This window comes from Gadus morhua, chromosome 8 (assembly GCF_902167405.1).
Source record: "Gadus morhua chromosome 8, gadMor3.0, whole genome shotgun sequence".
Lineage (NCBI taxonomy): Eukaryota > Metazoa > Chordata > Actinopteri > Gadiformes > Gadidae > Gadus > Gadus morhua.
The window spans coordinates 9,846,492-9,865,447 of record NC_044055.1 but is presented as its reverse complement, the minus strand read 5'-3'; the positions used below and the strand labels follow the sequence as shown (position 1 = coordinate 9,865,447).

Below are 18,956 nucleotides of genomic sequence, written 5' to 3'. Positions count from 1 at the left end.
GGGGGTAAAGACACAGAGATGGACTCTAACTAGAATGGCTACACAAAGTAAAGACTTGTATTCATAGAAACAGTTGGATTCAGACACAAACTGCCTTCCGTGCACCTCCATGTTTTGAAGTGCGGTACAACATCAGGGCAAAAAAGCAAAATAACTGAATTGCTCATTGTTTCCTCAAAGCTTTTTATTTACCGACATGTCGAGCTTGAGAAGTACTTTGAAGATTGCTACCTTTTTGATATATTCATGTGCCTTGCTGGTTGGTCGGACCCAGGTCCAAATGGCAAAGAGTTAAGCACAGAATGAGTCGGATAGAATACAGTAAGAATAGTTTATTTAAATTAGTTCAATCTTTAAATACAATTTTGTTTTTGGTTGTCTCGAGATGAGATGAAAATGCACCGTTGGGGATCATTGTGTACGTAGAGAGAGTATTATAGAGTTGAACCTCCGTTCATATTCTAATAATAATATGCTCTTGCTCTTGGAGAGGAGAGGGGCTTTGGAGACGCAGATATAGAACCATGTGCTCGTCTCCTGTAGCTGAAGCTGCCCCCGCTCAAAGCCGTGGCAGCCAGGAGTCTCAGAGATCAAGCCTGTCCTTAATAAGCCTAACGACTTCACTTCCTGTGACATCAACTCGTGTATCTGGAGTGAACTCTACTCTGTAGCAATACAAACGGTGATATTCAATGCATTTTAACACTTGAACAACATTTATTGTGCATGGAACAAATTATAACTATAGGAGTATGAATGCATAAAAAATAAAGGATCGGTTGTTTTAGAAGTAGTTAGAGGCTGTTCAAGGATAAATGGCACAGCCAAGGCACATTCTTGAACACCGTCAAATTGTTAACTATATCCACGTTGTCCCATCATGTGCTGTGTGTACAGCCCAGCCTCCGGGCCTGCTAGTGGGGCTGAGACACGGCAGGTTAGGACACATTATGGAGCTGATTGCTAACTCATTAAAGGAGCTCACTTAATGACCTGTCCCTCAGTGCTCATTAAGTGAGCTCGATGGGCTTAATGGCAATTGGTTAAATGACTTGGATGCCACATTGTTCCTTTGGTTGTTGTAAAACCTTTGTATCTATTTGTCTTTTTTTAATTTAAAGTCATCTATTTTATTTCGACCCTCCACCCTGCAAATGTTCATGTATGTTATGTACTCCCTGTGGGTGCAAGAGTGTCTATGCTAACGACCTGCTAAGGGCCAATTAGAGAATAAACTGTAAATCTCTAGCTTTGAATGGGAATCGAATTGAACTCTGATGCTGATTAATCTAAGCGATGAACGATTAAGAGGCTACATTTCAGATGCACACTTCGCTTATACCTCCACACGAGTAAGTTGAGGTCACATTAACTTGTTGTCTCGTGACTGATCTGCATAACAAGATCCCTATATCGCCCCGAGTGCTTGAACGCATTGACGTGAAAACATTGGCTGAATAATCATATTAACACATTATTATATTAAGGCTGCCCCTCTTTTCGATTTTCCCCCCATTATCCTAATTGAGTGCAAATTGGTTAAGATGGCGCAGCGTAGCTATCGAGCCTCTTAGTTTTATCAGATGACAGGTTAATCCGCGGTGATCCTATTAGGAGGCAGGCCGCTAACGTCTGAACGAGCTGTGTCAGCTTACAGGGGGAAAGGGGGTTGGGGAACAGCATGGGTCCGAGGAAGACCTGGACGAAGAGGAGGAAGGAAAGGGGCTGGGGATCACGTGGGGAGCAACGTGCTCAGGGGGTGGTGGCACCGCCTGGACACTTGGTCCTACAACAGGTTCCGGGTGCGCTGTCCTACAACAGGTTCCTGGTGCGCTCCGTAAAAACAGACACTTGTTGATGGTCATTTGAAGCTGAATGTATGAATCATCTTGTTATCTTTTACTTCATATATGATATTGTCACTGAAGTGTTATATATGTAAAAGAATAAACTAAACTAATATTTAGTTTAACATTTCATATATTTACAGGGAGGAAAGCATGCTTGGGCATATGTTCCCATAATTGATTTTGTAAAAGAGTGTACCATTCAAACTACTGTTAACTGTGAGCTAATCAATAGGCACAGAGTGGCTAGCACCCGCTTATCGACCTTATTGCCGAGGACATTTAGGTTTGTTTGATTATCAGTTAAGCCAATGCTTCTGGCCTCATTAGCAGAGACAAAACCCCTTGAAACCTGTCGGTTCCTTATCTTTTAATCTTGGTGTTTGTCACAACAGCCATCAACTAGTAAATACTCACCCAGCAACCACTCAGATTAGATTAGATTAGGTCCGACCTACCCTGACCCGACCAAGTTTTACTGCTCATTAAACTGGACCCTTTGTTGAACCCTTATAAGAAGATACGTTTCGTACCATTTGAATAAATAAAAAAATGGGAATATGGGAAAACTGTAATGCTGCAACTCTACAGAGCGGAAGAACACATAACGGCCATGTTGAAAATATTACATTCATAAACCAGTCACATTGGACACATCTGCTGCAGTGGAGCAGTCCGTAAACCAATGAGGCATATCTTCAATAGAAGTCAGTTCGTACATTAAGCCTCAAAATGTGCAACGAGACAGTTCTCATATGTCCCGGATGTCCGTACAGCATTCACATCCCAGTGCTCCTCTCCTCTGCGTCCTGCTTCCCCTCCATCATGGTGGCCCCTGGTTTTAATGTCCACGTCCAAGTCTTGAATCTTCCCCAGAAAGGACTTGTTGTTCTCCTCCTCTTTCTCCTCTTCCTCCACCATCTTCTCGAGGTCCTCCGCGTGGTCAAGATCTTCCCCGGCCGTCTGAACCATCCTGTGACAATGATACCCGGTCATTAGCACCGGTAGTATAGTTTAAATGAGTAGTTATTAGTATAATTATAGTTACTATATGGACTCTGGACTCTGCATAGCCTCCCTTCTTACCCCCCACCGCCCCTCCTGCTCCCTTACTCTCCCAAAAGCATGCCTCCTTCGCACTTATGTATGTTGTACGTCCTGGCACTTAAAAATGTTACTTAGCATTGTCTAACCTCTTATGCTAGCTATCTTTGTTGGACACAGGGAATGAGTTAACCTAGCAATTGTAAGTGCTTGGCACTTGTTTCTATACACATCCTTTTTTTTCAATTATTTAGTTTTTAACAGATCTTTGAGAGGTAATTTAGAAAAGCAGCAATTATATGAATGGCAAAAAAAAATGAAACGATAATGGTCCCCTTACTTCTGGAAGCCTGTATTTGTCTCTGAGTGCGACTCTCAGATTGCCCCGCTCTGCCTTCTTTGTGGCAAACTACTGATCCCATTTGATCCTGCATTGGAAAGTCGGAAGTAGGCGGTGAAAATAAATTGTTCAGTACAGCCAACTGGAAATATACCATGCTTTAGTTCTGGCTTTAAACCTCACCTCACCAAAACTTACAGTAGGATAAGATAATCAATTAATGTGTAAAATGATGTGCAGGGTTTCCATTTGCATTCAACTTAAATGGTACTTTTAATTGTCAGCCTATGTCTTGAATTCAACCATAAAAATGAGGCCATCAGTTCCTATTTTAATGTATGATTTCCTGGAATAACTTTAACGTCATGTTATAAGGCTGGGACCAAAGAGGCCGATAGATTCCTCCAAGGTGTAGCGCTTCATTTAACCAGAACCAGTTTAGTGACTGGTTTAGCATTTGAATCCGGACTGAATTTGCATCGACCCTGTTTCACTTTGACTTTCCAAGTCTACAGGCCCCTACTTCCATCCCAAACGATGCAGCCACAACAGACGGTGAAAGCATTAAGAGGTTAAGAGGAAGGCAGGGAGGCAGGTGGCCATCTTCTAAGCCCCCTAGGAAAGCTCAGTGTCTTAACCGCAGTTTTACCACCCCACACTTATGTTGTTAGCTCAGAGTGGCCAACTACACGCACGCATTTTGCGACCTAAACGATCAAGAGCGTATCGACCGGCTTCGCCTGATCTAGCTCGTTATGACGATTTGATCAACCCGCCGGGCTATTTTGATTGGTTAAGACGAGAGTCCCAATCGTAGAAAATATAATTGATGGTTTGTGTTAGCTAATGCATGGTGCTGTTGCTTTATAAAGTAGCTAACTAGCATTCAGCGTAACCACAAGTAAAAATGGTAAGATGTCTTTCTTGAAACTTAACTAAATATGTTATGGCAAATTCTGCACAAATGCAATCATTGTTGTCGAATAAAACACTTATGGCATGCTCTAGCCACTATAGTAGAGCATACATTTATATTTAAAGAGCCTTTTGATAAATAATAATACAAAGTACTTCCAGGTGTAAAATATTTGCTCTAAAAATGAAGTAACTATTTCAAAGCAGGTAAGCCTGGTTCCATCCCCTCAATCAAGAACTCTGTATTAGAATTACTTAAGGATGCAAAACCACAAATTGTACTAGGCCTAGAATACTTTAGTAAAAATTATGCAGTCAAAATATTAAACATGATGTTCTTGGGACATGTGTTGGAATCATCTCACACCTTACTGAATGTGAGGGGTCATATCATATTTTAATAACATCTCATTAAAAATATACTTAATATCCATATGTATCATTTTTGTTTGTTTAAGCGTGCGCCGTCCAAGAAGCGGGCCATGTTTATTGGTGTCTTTGGGAAACTATGCGTCTACGAGACCTATCATACCCATCTCTCACTCATCTACTCAGGCTAATTTGAGATCCAACTAAGCAAAACAAATCCCCACCTAAAGCCTCCTTCTTAGCCGGGCTTGCTTCCATTGATGTCACACACACGTCACGGGCAGACGCGGAGCACACCTTTTCCAGCACACCAAACCCCCGCAGCCTGCTCATACCGGACATCCAGTGCATTTAAAAGATGCAGTTCCCGGATAATCTGTCCGGTGTCTGACATGGTGACATGGTTCCATTTGTAAAAATACAAATGATCCATTCTCTGGAAGCAGCTGCTCTGTGGGTTATCTTGCCCACAGAAAGCCCCGGCAGCAATTCCTGAACTTCCCATCTAGGAATAATAAAGCACTGTGCTATCCTATCTTATTTACCACAAGACTAGAATTCGGTTTCAAATTTGACATTTCATTCATATATTATTTTGCATGCCACTCCCTAATATTTAAACTGCTCAGGTCTTTGGTGAGATGATTTAACCCTATTGAACGGTCTAACTTCAGTAGTAATAAATTAATTAAATAAAAAAGGTTTTATATTAAATCCCTTTGCTCTTGCACACCACAGTGTAAGAATTTTCTGCAGACAAATCCCGGGGGCCTTCCATAATGACGGCTTGCATTCTTTATCTATTGTTGTTTAAATAGGACGGCAGCTTAATGGATGAAGTGCTTCATTGATACAACAAAACAGATAGGCCTACATGTCTCCCCCTTTAAAGCGATCCAACAGGTGAGAATCCGACCTCACCACTTCATGGAGATTTTAAATCAACATGCATCCCTATAGTCAATCGATACTCTGAAGAAGGCCTGGTGCCTTTCTTCAATGATAATAGAGAACATGATGTACCTGATTCTTGAATCTACTCACTTCAGTCAATCCGTGTCCTCTGGTCCTCTTCAAACGCCTACGGGACATGCCTATAGACTCTGGCATCTCCTTCCTGTCCGAAACGCCCACAGCGGCCTCTTTAACTCCCCAACTGTGAATTTATGCACATGCTTCATGAGGAACCCCATATTTGGGTGGTACCGACAAGCTATGTGGTCTGTTAAAGTCCTTTGAAAGGGGCTGGTCGTAGAGTTGCCAATAGAAAGAAGTCTTGACACTATCACAGCTTTTGGGTCGTTTTCAAAAGTGATAAAACAAAGTTTCAGGTTTCAGGTTACTTTCTAGATAAAACTGGCCTGCTATGCTAGTGTACCAAGTGGGTTTTGTCTGTCGGTTTTAGGAGATGTGTTACGTGTATGAATGCATTATGAGCAGAGTATAACAGCTCAAAAGCTTAGCTCATAATTGGCAGCCCATTAATAATCGACAGGACATCTTGTTCCATGGAGCAGTGAGGCCTTTAGCACTGACCTGCCGTGGGACCATAGATGATTCATCTATAAGGTGCGGTAGGTAAGAATTGAAAGTTGTAAAGAGAAAAAGCAGAAAAGAAGGCAAGATTCTGAAAATAACCCATCCTCACAAAAAACCTCCCACTTTGCTCCCTCTCTGCTCCCTCCCTGCGTTTCTCAGCCAATGAAAAGGTTTAGATTCACGCAACTGTTATTGACAGGCAAGATGGATTCCCCCAACCAATCAGGAAAAAGATTCTCTGTTTTGTCTGAAAATATACGCTTTCAGTCTGCAATCTAAATGGTCATTCTAGAGCATTTCACTTACTAGTAGCTGACGGAAAGCTATGGAATTTTAAACAAATTACATTCAAATAAAGCTCCACCTAACTATACTCACTATTCTGCCACCCATGATGCCCTAACTGCCCTGACAGAGTGAGATCGAACAGGTAATCTCATTGGAATCAATATCCTGGCCTGTCATTTAACAATTACATGTAGTCGTTCAGCAGACAATTGTATCTGAGGCCACTTATCTTGGGGCTTGACAACTGCGTAAAATCAATAGTGGAGCAACACCTTCAGGGCTGTAAGGTGTGGTTATTTGCAGTGCAGAGAAGCAGTCAGCAAATATTTGGGCCGAGCATAACATTTTCGTGGGTGTGTTTGTGTGTGTGTGTGTGTGGGGGGGGGGGGGGTTTGTGTGTGTATCAAATAAGATTTCATTGTTGGCCCCTCCCCTCTTACACACACACACACACACACACACACACACACACACACACACACACACACACACACACACACACACACACACACACACACACACACACACACACCTCTGTTGAATTGTAAACCTCCAAACAACTCACAGATAAAAAACAAAATCTTTGCATTTTGACAAGTTTCAATGCATGCACCGTATTAGATGAGATGAAGATGAGTGAAACACTGGGGAAAGGGACAAACACTTGGCATCAACTCTCTTTGATGGAAAGCAAATGGCCAGGCTATTTAAAGTCTAAAAAGGAACCCTCTAGAATAGGTGGCCCCTTGAGACACACATCAGCATCGCTTTCCATCAGAGGCCAGTCTCAGTCCGACGAGACACCATGTGACACAGGATGAACCCGCCTCCTCCCACTCAATGGCCAATGGCTTTTGAAGGTTCCCGAAGGAAAATCGAGTGCAGAAAACACAAGATAACAAATGGAACATAGCCCAGTATTTATTCAACGAGCTGCGCCCTCATTCGCCCCGCCTGACCAGACTTGTTATTGCCGAGCGCTGGCCGAATGACATGCAGATTAAGGCTTCATCCAAAACAGTGCTCTCTACCACCACCTAGTGGGAGGAAAGTAAACCTGGACATTTGACAGGATAAGACCCAGCATCTCATTATACACAAACAGTTGGGAATATGTTTCGCATATATATATATATATATATATATATATATATATATATATATATATATATATATATATATATATATATATATATATATATATATATATATTGCCTGGTGTAGGCATAAAACCCAAACATTTTATTAACAAAATCCTGCACATGTCATCAACCAGCCAATAGCAATTTAGAAGATCGGAAAAATTGAGGCTTGTGTTTACTAACGAAGCTCAGAGCAGCTGTGAGGGAGGAGAGAATTACAGAGAGCGAGAGAGAGAGAAAGGTGGGAGGGATTGTTAGATGGAGGGGACGGGGTGGGGTGGGGAGTTTAGGGTCAAGAGCATCATTGCATGATGGAAAAGAGATAGGAGGAAAATGATGCGGAGGAGGGGTTTATCAAGGGAGTCCAAAAAAGATGATGAGAGAGTGAGGGAGACAGAGAGAGAGTAGATGGGGGAGAGGGAGATTAAGAGGGAGCGAGAGAGAGATGTGGCAAGAACGCAGTGATCTTTCGCTGGCTGTGAACCCATCTCAAACCTGAGGACCTAACTCAGTGCTAACTGGAGCGGAAAAAGTGACCATGCCATAGCCTGCTACTGCACTCCACCTCGACCACATCCACGCAGGTCTCTCTGAACCCCAGGACTCCACAGAGAAGGTAGGCAGCAGCAGCAGCAGGTGCGATTACATAACCAATCGCATCGCAGTTCCCACACGACGGGGATGACCTCATCCAAGAAGGATTAGAGAGCCTGCAAGGGATGGGGGGGGGGGGTGCTCATTATGGAGCATATGAGGATGATATAAATGTTATAATATTTCAAACAGAAGAAGGAAAAAAGCGTTAGAGCTGAAAACCCCCCAGGACGGGGGTTGTCCTAGTTTTACTTGTATAGTCTCTCTCTCGCTCGCTCTCTCTCCCTCTCTCTCTCTCTCTCTGCTAGAGGCAGAGTTCCCTCACAGAGGAAGCTGCTGTTTTGATTCAGCACGGGATGCGATAAGGACGCAGAATTTATTTTCCGGTTGGGTTTTCACTCGGTGGAAGGGAGGAGGCGATAGGAGATATTCGGAATAACCTCGTTCTCTAGAGTAGAGGACTACGCACTATTGACTATATAAAAGTGTGTTTTACCTGCAGATGTCCTCAGCAAAGCATGGCGTTCACATGATCACAACTGGGAAGTATAAAGCTAAAGGGGAAAACAATCGGACGACACAAAAAAGACCACTCTTTTGTGAGTATCTCCTATTCTCATCTGAGACCTTGTTTTATTGGAAGTTGGATTCGACTCCCACAGCAAGCACTGGGTTAGATCCCCGATGTCCACAGCCTGCCTGCTGCGATGTCTGCATCTTTGTGCTGTATGGAGAATTAAGGATCTCCTGACTGCTCTTTAATGACCTGTGGCAGTATCGCAACGTTGAAAAGCTTTCACGCTGTAGCCTATTTCTATTTCACTCACCAATGTCATAATCCCCCCACCCATCCCAGATATTGTGAAGTGTGCGGTTGTTTAAAGAAAGGAAGAGATTCATAAGAAGAAAAAAAAAAAAAGGAGGAAAAAGGGAACCTGGTCATGTGATCATCCGTATCACTGTTTCAATTGATCATCTGGGTTTTCTGACCTGTCGCTGCACTACTGCACAGAAGGCTATGCTGAGACAAACACTAAATCTTTTAGTGTTTGTCTTTGGTCACAGACTAGTCTCAGACTACTGGATGGTTCATTGTGCAGAGATTGTCTAACATTGGGTAATAATAATGTATCAGTCAGGACTACCTTCCATACGTATTATGATAAAGCTAGTGCAAATCCAAATCCATCCAAAAAAATACATTCAACATTTAATTGTTTATATTTACTTATTGAATTGGTCCTCCTGGGGTCCTTCTTATATTGTCATACATGAATATGTCCTGGTAAAGAGTGTCCCTCGTGTGGTGAAAGCTGAAAGCTGAGCAGGGAGTGTAGAGGGAGCGAGGAGGAGGGCAGTGGAGGAGGGCTGTAGGACCGGACCACCATCTGGGCTCCAATCCCCAGTCCACACACGCTCCCCCCCTGCTCGTGTCCGTCAGCGCCTCCTCGCTGTATTAACAGCTGCAGTCCGACCAGAGACATCTGTGTCGACGGCCAGCCACACGTCCCAGTCAGCTGTTTGTGTGTGGGTCTTTGGCAGTTCGCCCCCCCCCCCCCCCCCCCCCCCCCCCCCCTGAAATAGTTGCTGTTCACACCTGGGTTAACATTGATATTGTGGTTTGATTATTATTATTATTATTATTGCACTATGTTAAAATAAATGCTCAGCATATACACTTCCTTTTACGTAATGTCAATATTGAAACGAAAAGCTCTGAAGATAAGTTTAGATCAGTTAAAAGAACAATAATGGTTGGCAAACCTGTGGATGAGACTCAGATTCTACTCATTAAATCCACATTAAACAATTAAAAGAATATAGGATTACAAGATTAAAGCAACCAAACCCAAGCCCCAGCAAGCCCCCTCTGAGAGACACACACACACACACACACACACACACACACACACACACACACACACACGGACACCCCTAATCGCGTCCATGTGCCACTTTAACACAAGGCTGTCGGTTTGGGGAGTTTTTCCCTTGCCCCTTTGATGACTCATAAGGACATTTAGTGTAATCTGGGCATTCAAACCACTTGAGACTTAAATTTCGAACCAGGTCTCAACAAATACATTGGATTAGACTGGATCTGACTCCATATAGCCTACACAGTCACTTTGAAATCCCGGGTTTAAATTCCCATAACTCAAATTATGGATTTCAAGTGTGCGCGGTCTTTATTTTCTTGTTATTCAGTCTGTTACTCATCCTTAATTAGGACATCTCCTGCCGCTCCTTATTGCGAAAATGTTAAGAATCTCTCCAAAACAAGCATGATCTCAACACTGGTAGCCATGGTGACAGTAGACGACATAGTTCTAGCGGCAGTCATACTGTGCAGTAAGAACACACTCTCACAGAAGACAACATTACTCTGCCAACTCGGTGTTCCTAACCCGCAGCCAGTTTAGCAGCAGCAGCAGAAGAAGCAGTAGCAGTAGCACCACCAACATAGCAGGGCACCCTGGAGCTACGAACCCCCTCTCTGCTTCCCATTGTTTCAGATTGTTTCCACATGGGTACTGCTCGCTGACCGGCGGCTTTGATGCATCATCCGCATGCTATAGTTGACCGACAGAAGGTGGATGCATCTGCTTCGAGGCAGCCCCCCTCCCACACACAGACACACACACACACACACTGGACACACACTCTACACACACGCATGGCTTTTCTAGAGGTGCGTCTAATCTCATGCGATGTGCAGCAAAGCACAAGAAGGAATACCCCCCCGCAGGGAAGCGAGATGCGTAGGAGCAGGTTGAAAGTGAGGCTCATGCGTGTATGCGCGTTCCTTTTGGGTTGTATCATGTAGCGTGGTCTGTGTCGCCACTGCCGCTGCCTTCTCTGCACTAAGGTCTCTTGTTTCTTTATAGATTGACCAACAGGGGCTGAATGAGAGTTATTTTATGTTCAGTTCATTGGCCTGTGGGATGTATGCGAAGGAAGGTGAATAATGAGTTAATTCATTGAGTCGGCCCATCAGGGCCTATAACACAGTTATGGTACAGTAGCACAGTCCTGCCAAGGGAACAAAGTGTTCCATTGCAGTGTTGATCTGCATGGCCTTTTCTAGGATAACCCCTGTTGTTTCAAAGGATTATACTCTGTCTGTCTGTCTGTCTGTCTGTCTGTCTGTCTGTCTGTCTGTCTGTCTGTCTGTCTGTCTGTCTGTCCATCTCTCCAGGATGAGCACAGCGGAGCTCACCCTGGGGATGGACGTCATGGAGGTGAAGGATGAGTGGCAGGACGAGGACTTCCCCAGGTACTGTGTGTGTGTGTGTGTGTGTGTGTGTGTGTGTGTGTGTGTGTGTGTGTGTGTGTGTGTGTGTGTGTGTGTGTGTGTGTGTGTGTGTGTGTGTGTGTGTGTGTGCGCGCGCGCGTGTGTGAGTGTTTGTGTGTGTGTGCGTGCGTGTGTGTGTCCATCCTAGAGCGAGATGCCCTATCCCCTACCGCAGATTTCTAAAGTAGCTTTCAGGATAAAACTATAGAAACAAATAAATAACAGTTAGGAAAGGAGGAGCAGAAGAGGTGCATCACTCTTTTAGTGCATGATTGCATCATTATATTACATAACTGCTTTTCGCTCTATTTCTCCACTGCAGTGAGAGTCTGTGTAAATTGGTGCCTGCTCTGAGTCACTCACATGGGGCGGATTATTTTATACATAAATCTGTGTGCCTTGTGCGTGGGTGACTCACACAGGGTATGGCTCTATATGTGTGTGTCTATTTATAGTTTTGAATAGTTTCCCTGCAGGCAGATTACTACATTTTAACATTACAATCTTGCCTGCCGCTAAATATATATAAATACTGTATTGCCGTTTTGTCTTTTGTATTTCAGTGTGTTGGCTTAAGCCTTTATGCTTTTTCCAGCACCTAATATAGTTATCCAGGCCTGCTCCCCTCCTCTCTGTCAATTTTACTGGCAACATAATCACTGCAATTACCATCAGACAACAAAAAAGCAGTCCTGACTTCAGGCGATCGTTTGCCCTCCTTACCCGTGTGTGTGTACTGTGTCTGGGCTTGTTGCATAGCAGCCAGCATTTATCCGTGTAATTACAACATCATTGTCAGGGCTGGTAATTACAGAGGCTGCTTTCTCTCACGACATCCATAGTACTTTGATACATAATATAAACCACAACTGCACCTCTGTGTGCCAAGGGATACAAAGAGACATTCTGCATGGATCGTAATACTTTTTTTGTACATTTGAAAAAAACAAGGCAAAAGAACGACTCAATCAAGCTTCAAGCCATTTAATCTTCAGTCAATAGCATCTACCCGTCTAGTATATGTACATCTTTATGACTTTCCTGTTACTGTTGTTCTTTTCAGACCACTGCCAGAAGATGGCGACGTTGAGTCATCATACGGCCTCACTGACCACAGAACAAGTCAGTTCAGTTGGACGATAGTAGGCTTATAATATGACATTATTTATATCAACGCTTTACAGCACATTAAAATGACTGTGTAGGGAAATCGATTAGCATAGCAATCAAGGATACCATTCACGTAGAGGAAACACATCATATGTTTTTCATAATTCCCTACAATCAGAGAAGATAATGAAATGCCAGAAAAGGAAATGGGACAAGGTTATCAGCCTGTCTAGCCTAACCGCTCAGAAACACCAACCTGCATAAAAAAGTTTAATGATAATTATGTCAACTTCAATTTGGCTCTTCTAAGACCGTTTTCTCTGGTGACCCCCTCAGACCCCCCCAGCTCCCTGAAGCTGGGGGACTCCGCTGGGCAGGGCAAGCGGCGCACCCTGGTGGCGCCCCACATGAAGCTATCCCTGGACCCCAGCGAGGCGTCCCTGGACGACCTGGACGTGGACGCCATGGAAACGCCCAACGACACCGATTCGCTGGACAACAGCAACGGCAACGACCTGGAGTGGGAGGGTCAGTACGGGGGAAGGGATGTCATTGCAGATTAAATTGTCATGCAGTTGTTCGAGCAAAGTAAAATGTTGCAGCTATTGCTTATGTGTTAGTAACTGAAGGGTGCAACGATCACACCTCATCTGTGATTCAGTTGGAACTTCAAATTTGAGGTCCTAAATTCGTGCTTATCTCTGCACTACATTGTAGACCTGTACAGATATATAAGGATGCAGGTATATTTATTGTGTTGTTGGCTTGGTTTTTCTTTATAGGGTGAGTTACCCCGCTAATCACTTATATGCCCCGGCCAGGACTCCCTGGAAGACGAGATATTATATCTCAATGGGACCTTACTGGATAAATAAAAGTCAAATATCAGTTAAAAACCTAATATTAGTAGAGAGAGTGTTGACGTCGGTGAACGTATGTGTAATTTTTTTCAGCAAATGACCTGTTAAACACGAGTGTCCTACCACTTCCAGCTGAAAACGTACTATCCAGAATGGTAGCCTTCAACGGGCTTCACACTCAAGCGAGTGTGATGACGTGTGTTGTGAGAATGCTTGGAAACCCGATGTGTCCATTGGTCCTGAAACCTTTTCTTTCCCATCAAAACTTCCTGGACGGAAGTTCTCCTGCTAAACCAAAAAAATAAGAGGCAAAATGAAGCCCTAGTGCAGTGCAGACCTGTGATCGTTGTGCTTCTCCCGGGGGCCCCAGACGACACCCCCGTGGCCACGGCCAAGCGGCTCCCAGGGGACAGTGACGGGGAGGAGGAGAGGGACGCCAGCGGGCGGCTGTGGAGGTCCGTGGTCATCGGGGACCAGGAGCACAGGATAGACATGCAGACCATCAGACCCTACCTGAGGGTGGTCACCCACGGAGGTATGTGTGAGATCGTGCATGTGGGTACTGTGTGTGTATTTGTGTGTTTGTGTGTATGGGGGGGGGTGTATTTCAAAGTTTGTTTAAGAATGTGCCATTCTCTCTCTCTCTCTCTCTCTCTCTCTCTCTCTCTCTCTCTCTCTCTCTCTCTCTCTCTCTCTCTCTCTCTCTCTCTCTCTCTCTCTCTCTCTCTCTCTCTCTCTCTCTCTCTCTCTCTCTCTCTCTCTCTCTCTCTCTCTCTCCCAGGTTACTATGGTGAGGGTCTGAATGCCATCATAGTGTTTGCAGCCTGCTATCTTCCTGAGAGCAGCTGTGAGGACTACACCTACATCATGGAGAACCTCTTTCTGTGAGGAACATTCTAACACCATCACAGTAAATATGGTGGCATTAAATCATGCCATAAACATACATAATGTAATCTTTCGCTATTTGCATCATGCAAATATTGCCAAAGCTATTAGCAGTGATCTTTCATGTCGTTAATGTGCCGGTAGGGGTTAGGCTAAATGCTCCCAGAATGCTAACAGACAAATGGTGCCTGTTAGGGTTCGAATGAAGAACTTCTCTGCTGGAAGTCAAACAGCCCAACCACACTAGACCGTTCTTATCCGAGGTAGAAATAAGCACTGATTTCAAGCCTCTCTAGTGCAACTCTTAAGGGCTGATTATGGTCCCATGTTCGTGCACATAAAGGGGTTACGGACCCCTTATGTCCTTGCGGACCCCCCTTGCGTCCCCTGCAAGGGGCCTGATGTGAGCCTACCAAAAATTGTAACCTTCCGTTGAGGCGACGCAGCAGCGAGGGCTGTGATTGGTCCGCTCACTGAAACCCGACGCAGAACCAAAACAGGTTCACGACTGCATCGAGGTGTCTGCGTGGTCCTGGCGAACCTCCATAATCAGCCTTTTAGTTCTAGACTGGGAACGTTGGTACGTCTTGCTGATTGCATGGGAGAGGCCGTTCCCCGGTCACTGGTTGTGATGGTCTGTGTGCAGCTACGTCATCAGCAGCCTGGAGCTGCTGGTGGCCGAGGACTACATGATCATCTACCTGAATGGAGCCACTCCCCGCCGCAAGATGCCCGGGATCAGCTGGTTCAGGAAGTGCTACCAGATGATTGACAGGAGGTAAAAGAAAAAAAGCATTTACATTGGTTGGAAATCGTTGTGTCAAAAAATCTAAAATCAATGCATGTTTAAATCTGTTTTACATTTGTGATGTATTTATTTTATTTTCAAACCTATCATTCTTCTTCTTCTTTTTGTGTCTTTGAAGCTGGTTGGCTATATCAGTTTCCCATGTATTAACACTCTTTTTTGAGTAAAGGTTCTAAATTGTATTTAAGTCTATCATTAAATCAAACTAATATTTGTGGATTAGATAAAGGAAGGTGCTGTGGATGCTGATGAGGGAGATGGGTGAGGAGGTGCCTGGGATGACTTCATAGGCTCACCTTCATGTCTTCTTCCCGTGCGCACGCAGGTTACGGAAGAACCTCAAGTGTCTGATCATCGCCCACCCGTCCTGGTTCATCCGCACGGTCCTCGCCATCTCCAGACCCTTCGTCAGGTAACCCTCTGCGGGCGATGGAGCACTGGGAGGAGGGGAGGTTGGGGGTCCCTGTGAAGATCAAATTCTGTAAAAAAAAGTGTGCTGGAATAGTCACTTTTGGCTCGGATGAGGTCAAGAATAAAGTCAAGAATAAAGTCACGGTGTGGATTATCACATTGTCTCCAATGGTTTGAGTAGATAAGATTGATAGGAACTTTATTTCAGCCCATACATGAGAAATTCACTTGTCACATCAGCCCATGGACTATAGAAAGATGCAACAACAAAAATAGTGTACAAAATGTCCAGTAATACATAAATACATACATAAAATATTATAAATTCACACAGTGATAACAATGTCATGCCCTAAGGGCATATATGTACACAGTTGTACATGCTTTCAGGCATTGTGTATTTCTTTGTAGGTCTACTATAAAACAGGAAATGTCTGCCCTTTTGCCTGTCCAACTAACAGAAGATATACACATGGACTCAAATGTTTCTTTATTTTTGGTTCTAGGTAATCGTATTTGCCACATATTTGTCAGTATTGCGATCACCATTAGTTATTACAGGCATGTACATGTGCTACATGCACAAACGTAAGGCTTTTAAGTTTGGATTGGTTGAACGATGGCATAATTATGTGGTTTCTCTCATGCAGTGTGAAGTTCATGGATAAGATTCGTTATGTCTATAGCCTGGACGAGCTCAGCCAGATCGTCCCCATGGTGCACGTCCAGATCCCAGAGTGTGTGCTGCAGTAAGTACCTTTAGACCACCAGAGGTCACTGTCATCACTATGTGTATCCAACACACTCTGTTGATCATAAGAAAACTGAAGCTTTTCACAAGCAGTCTTACAAGCCGTGTTTACCACTTGACGCTTTCCATAAAGGTTATAGTTATGATTTCAATTTTGTTTAGAGTATATATACTCTGTCCTAATATGTGCTCTGGTTGATGATTGTAAACCTCACCTATTGGTAAACTGAGCGGAGACTGTTTTCATATAAACACTGAATTGAGTGCTTCTTCTATGTTCCATGTCCGATACAACCAAATTAGGTGAGAGTTGTTCGGAACTTTGCTACATAATTGAAATAGTATGTTACAGAGTGTGATCCAAGACTATAAATCACCTAATTAATGTAAATATTCTGCTCCCATGCTAGATGAAACTCATATTACTTAACGTGTTATGTAACAACTTATCTCGTGGAGCATATTTATGGAACAGACATATCCTTTACACACTTGTAATTCAATTTCGCTAAGGTATGATGACGAGAAGCTCAGAGTGCAGAAGGAGAGGTGAGCAGTTCAATTTTAAAAATACTTAGAAACAAAACATAAATCCAAATAGTTTTCATGCCAACATACAGCAGCCAGAGGTAACTTCTTTTTCTTCTCTGACCTTTTAGGACTGAACAAGAACAGCCGCAAGTCAACTCAGAAGCAGACAAAGAAAGGTGACCTAGTTTCAATAATAATGATAATATATTATAATCAAATAGCACATATTATTATGTATAATACAATTATTAGATATAATAATTTTGTATTACTTCAAACACCTACTTTTCATTCAGTTAAAACTAGTTACAACGCGCGAGAATGTAAATGAAAAAAAATGTACAAAGAGGTTTACTTTTGAAATAGAAAAGTTAAGCCTTTCGAAGGCTGAGAACTGATTTTAAGATTTGTTTAAGCAGAACAGATCAGAACAGGACTAAACGTTGACTGATCCGACTGTTATACCCTAATCTGTATATGCTAAATGAATTGGCTTTCACATATTAATATTGCTAGCTAGTTAAAATTGACGTCTTCCTGCCTACTCTCTAAATTCAGATGTGCTCTTATATCAGGACACCTTAGCGAGCAACAAAATACTTTTGAGTACTCTTGGCCTAACCCTACATACCGGGTATCACTTATTTAATGGTGTGTGTCTTTCCTCCAGGCCCAGCTCCACCGTGGGGCACATTGACCCTGACCTTTGACAGTGAGGTGCACATAGTTTGATCAGACTTCATCTGCTGTGAAATGTCCTCCTTCCGATAACACAAACTCTTGACATTTGGGGAAATGTTCTACATGGATCTCGGTTATAAACACATGTTAACGGTGAGGAATAGGCATCATTTGAATTGGTTCCAGACATTCTTTAAATGATTTTATTAAAATCAACGTTAAGTCGAGCCGAAACAAGTATACACGCAGTTGATTTACCGACAATTCATCTCAAACATTGTCGTTTATTATGAAGTCAGTGAAAAAACATTGTTACACCATACTTGGGCAAAGGGATATTTTTGCCCAAGTCCCAAGAAGAACCTCTTCCTCTGCTTATGGGTCTGCATGTCAAAGTGTGCCGTCACCGGGTCCGAACACCTAAAAGCACAGCGTGAACTCGGTTTCCATCCATACGTCCCTGTCAGGAGCAGGGCTGCACCCCTGCGTTCCACACTGCCCCATCTGCTAGGCTCCTCAGCACCAGTCGTACCCCCCACCCGCGGGTGCTGCTATTTTTAATGGACGGTACTGTTGAGTAAGTAGTCAACGGGGGTAGTCAATTAGTGTTCTTCGCCCTTCAGAGTTCAAGATGAAAACTGGTTAGGGGGGGGACGGGGGAGAGGGACATGGGGGGGGGTCGGGGCGAGGTCTATTTTTAGAGATCTCGCGTTCTCTCTCGCACTCTATCGTTCTCTCTTGCCCACAATCGCTCTCTCTCGCTCTCTCTCGCTGTCACTCGCCCACTATCAGTCTCTCTCGCTCTCTCTGGCCCACAATCGCTCTCTCTCGCTCTCTCGCTGTCACTCGCCCACTATCAGTCTCTCTCGCTCTCTCTCGCCCACTATCGTTCTCTCTCGCTCTCTCTCGCTCTTTCTCGTTCTCTCTCGCTCTCTCTCGCTCTCTCTCGCCCACTATTGTTCTCTCTCGCTCTCTCACACTCTCTCTCGCCCACTATCGTTCTCTCTCGCTCTCTCTCGTTCTCTCTCGCCCACTATCGTTCTCTCTCTTGCTCTCTCGCTGTCACTCTCCCACTATCGTTCTCTCTCGCTCTCTCTCGCTCTCTCTCGTTCTCTCTCGCTCCCTCTCGCCCACTATCGTTCTCTCTCGCTCTCTCTCGTTGTCGCCACAGGGGGCCATTTTGTGGGCGACCCCTCCCCGGCGGACGTCCCAGGAATGAATCACTGTGTGCCACACGGGGAAAATCATGGGAAAAATAAATAGACGAAGCCAACACGGGGGTGTCGGGGATCGCCTGGAAGCACACGCTTAACCCGATACCTGTCTGCACCGGATAACTCCACCACAGGCCAGGGGGATTCTTAAAAAGGACCAGCTGGGAGTCCTTGTGCCAGATGATGGCGGCCCGGGTGGTCTGTTAAGAGTCATGTGGGATAACAACACGCCGTTCAGATCTACAATGCAGGCACTCACATCGGAGAGACAAAGGGCCAAAGCACTTTCTCCGTCGTGACTGAACACTGAGTCGTACAAAGAATATGCA

The 18,956-nt window shown here is 44.1% G+C and overlaps 2 protein-coding genes and 1 long non-coding RNA gene across 8 annotated transcripts in view; 1 reads left to right on the top strand and 2 right to left on the bottom strand.

Annotated features, from left to right (window-relative positions):
- Positions 1 to 317: 317 nt before the first annotated feature.
- Positions 318 to 4,848, bottom strand: LOC115548630 (complexin-4-like). Its single transcript, XM_030363394.1, has 3 exons — positions 4,813 to 4,848; positions 3,215 to 3,300; positions 318 to 2,820 (listed from the first exon to the last, which is right to left on the bottom strand). Exons 1-3 carry the CDS (start codon positions 4,846 to 4,848, stop codon positions 2,568 to 2,570), a joined length of 375 nt encoding a protein of 124 aa, XP_030219254.1. The 3' UTR covers positions 318 to 2,567.
- Positions 4,849 to 7,785: 2,937 nt separating this feature from the next.
- Positions 7,786 to 18,224, top strand: LOC115548855 (caytaxin). Of its 4 annotated transcripts, XM_030363729.1 has the most exons (13): positions 7,786 to 8,100; positions 8,581 to 8,677; positions 11,278 to 11,355; positions 12,437 to 12,495; positions 12,820 to 13,011; positions 13,714 to 13,878; positions 14,125 to 14,227; positions 14,878 to 15,009; positions 15,365 to 15,451; positions 16,101 to 16,199; positions 16,715 to 16,750; positions 16,861 to 16,908; positions 17,403 to 18,224. In XM_030363729.1, exons 3-13 carry the CDS (start codon positions 11,279 to 11,281, stop codon positions 17,440 to 17,442), a joined length of 1,038 nt encoding a protein of 345 aa, XP_030219589.1. In that variant the 5' UTR covers positions 7,786 to 8,100; positions 8,581 to 8,677; position 11,278; the 3' UTR covers positions 17,443 to 18,224. The 4 variants fall into 4 exon arrangements, with proteins under 4 accessions (XP_030219589.1, XP_030219590.1, XP_030219588.1 ...); XM_030363730.1 differs by lacking the exon at positions 8,581 to 8,677; XM_030363728.1 differs by lacking the exon at positions 7,786 to 8,100 and having other exon boundaries at positions 8,271 to 8,677.
- The window catches only part of LOC115548857 (uncharacterized), a 15,929-nt gene continuing 9,314 nt past the window's right edge, over positions 12,342 to 18,956 (bottom strand). The window contains exons 3-6 of one of the 3 annotated variants that reach the window (XR_003977656.1): positions 15,336 to 15,518; positions 14,933 to 14,988; positions 13,681 to 13,856; positions 12,342 to 12,998 (exon numbers count right to left, since the gene is read on the bottom strand). This is a non-coding gene — a long non-coding RNA (uncharacterized LOC115548857). Of the gene's footprint in view, positions 13,632 to 13,680; positions 13,857 to 14,932; positions 14,989 to 15,335; positions 15,519 to 18,956 lie in introns of all 3 variants that reach the window. The other 2 variants (XR_003977655.1, XR_003977657.1) reach the window with 2 other exon arrangements.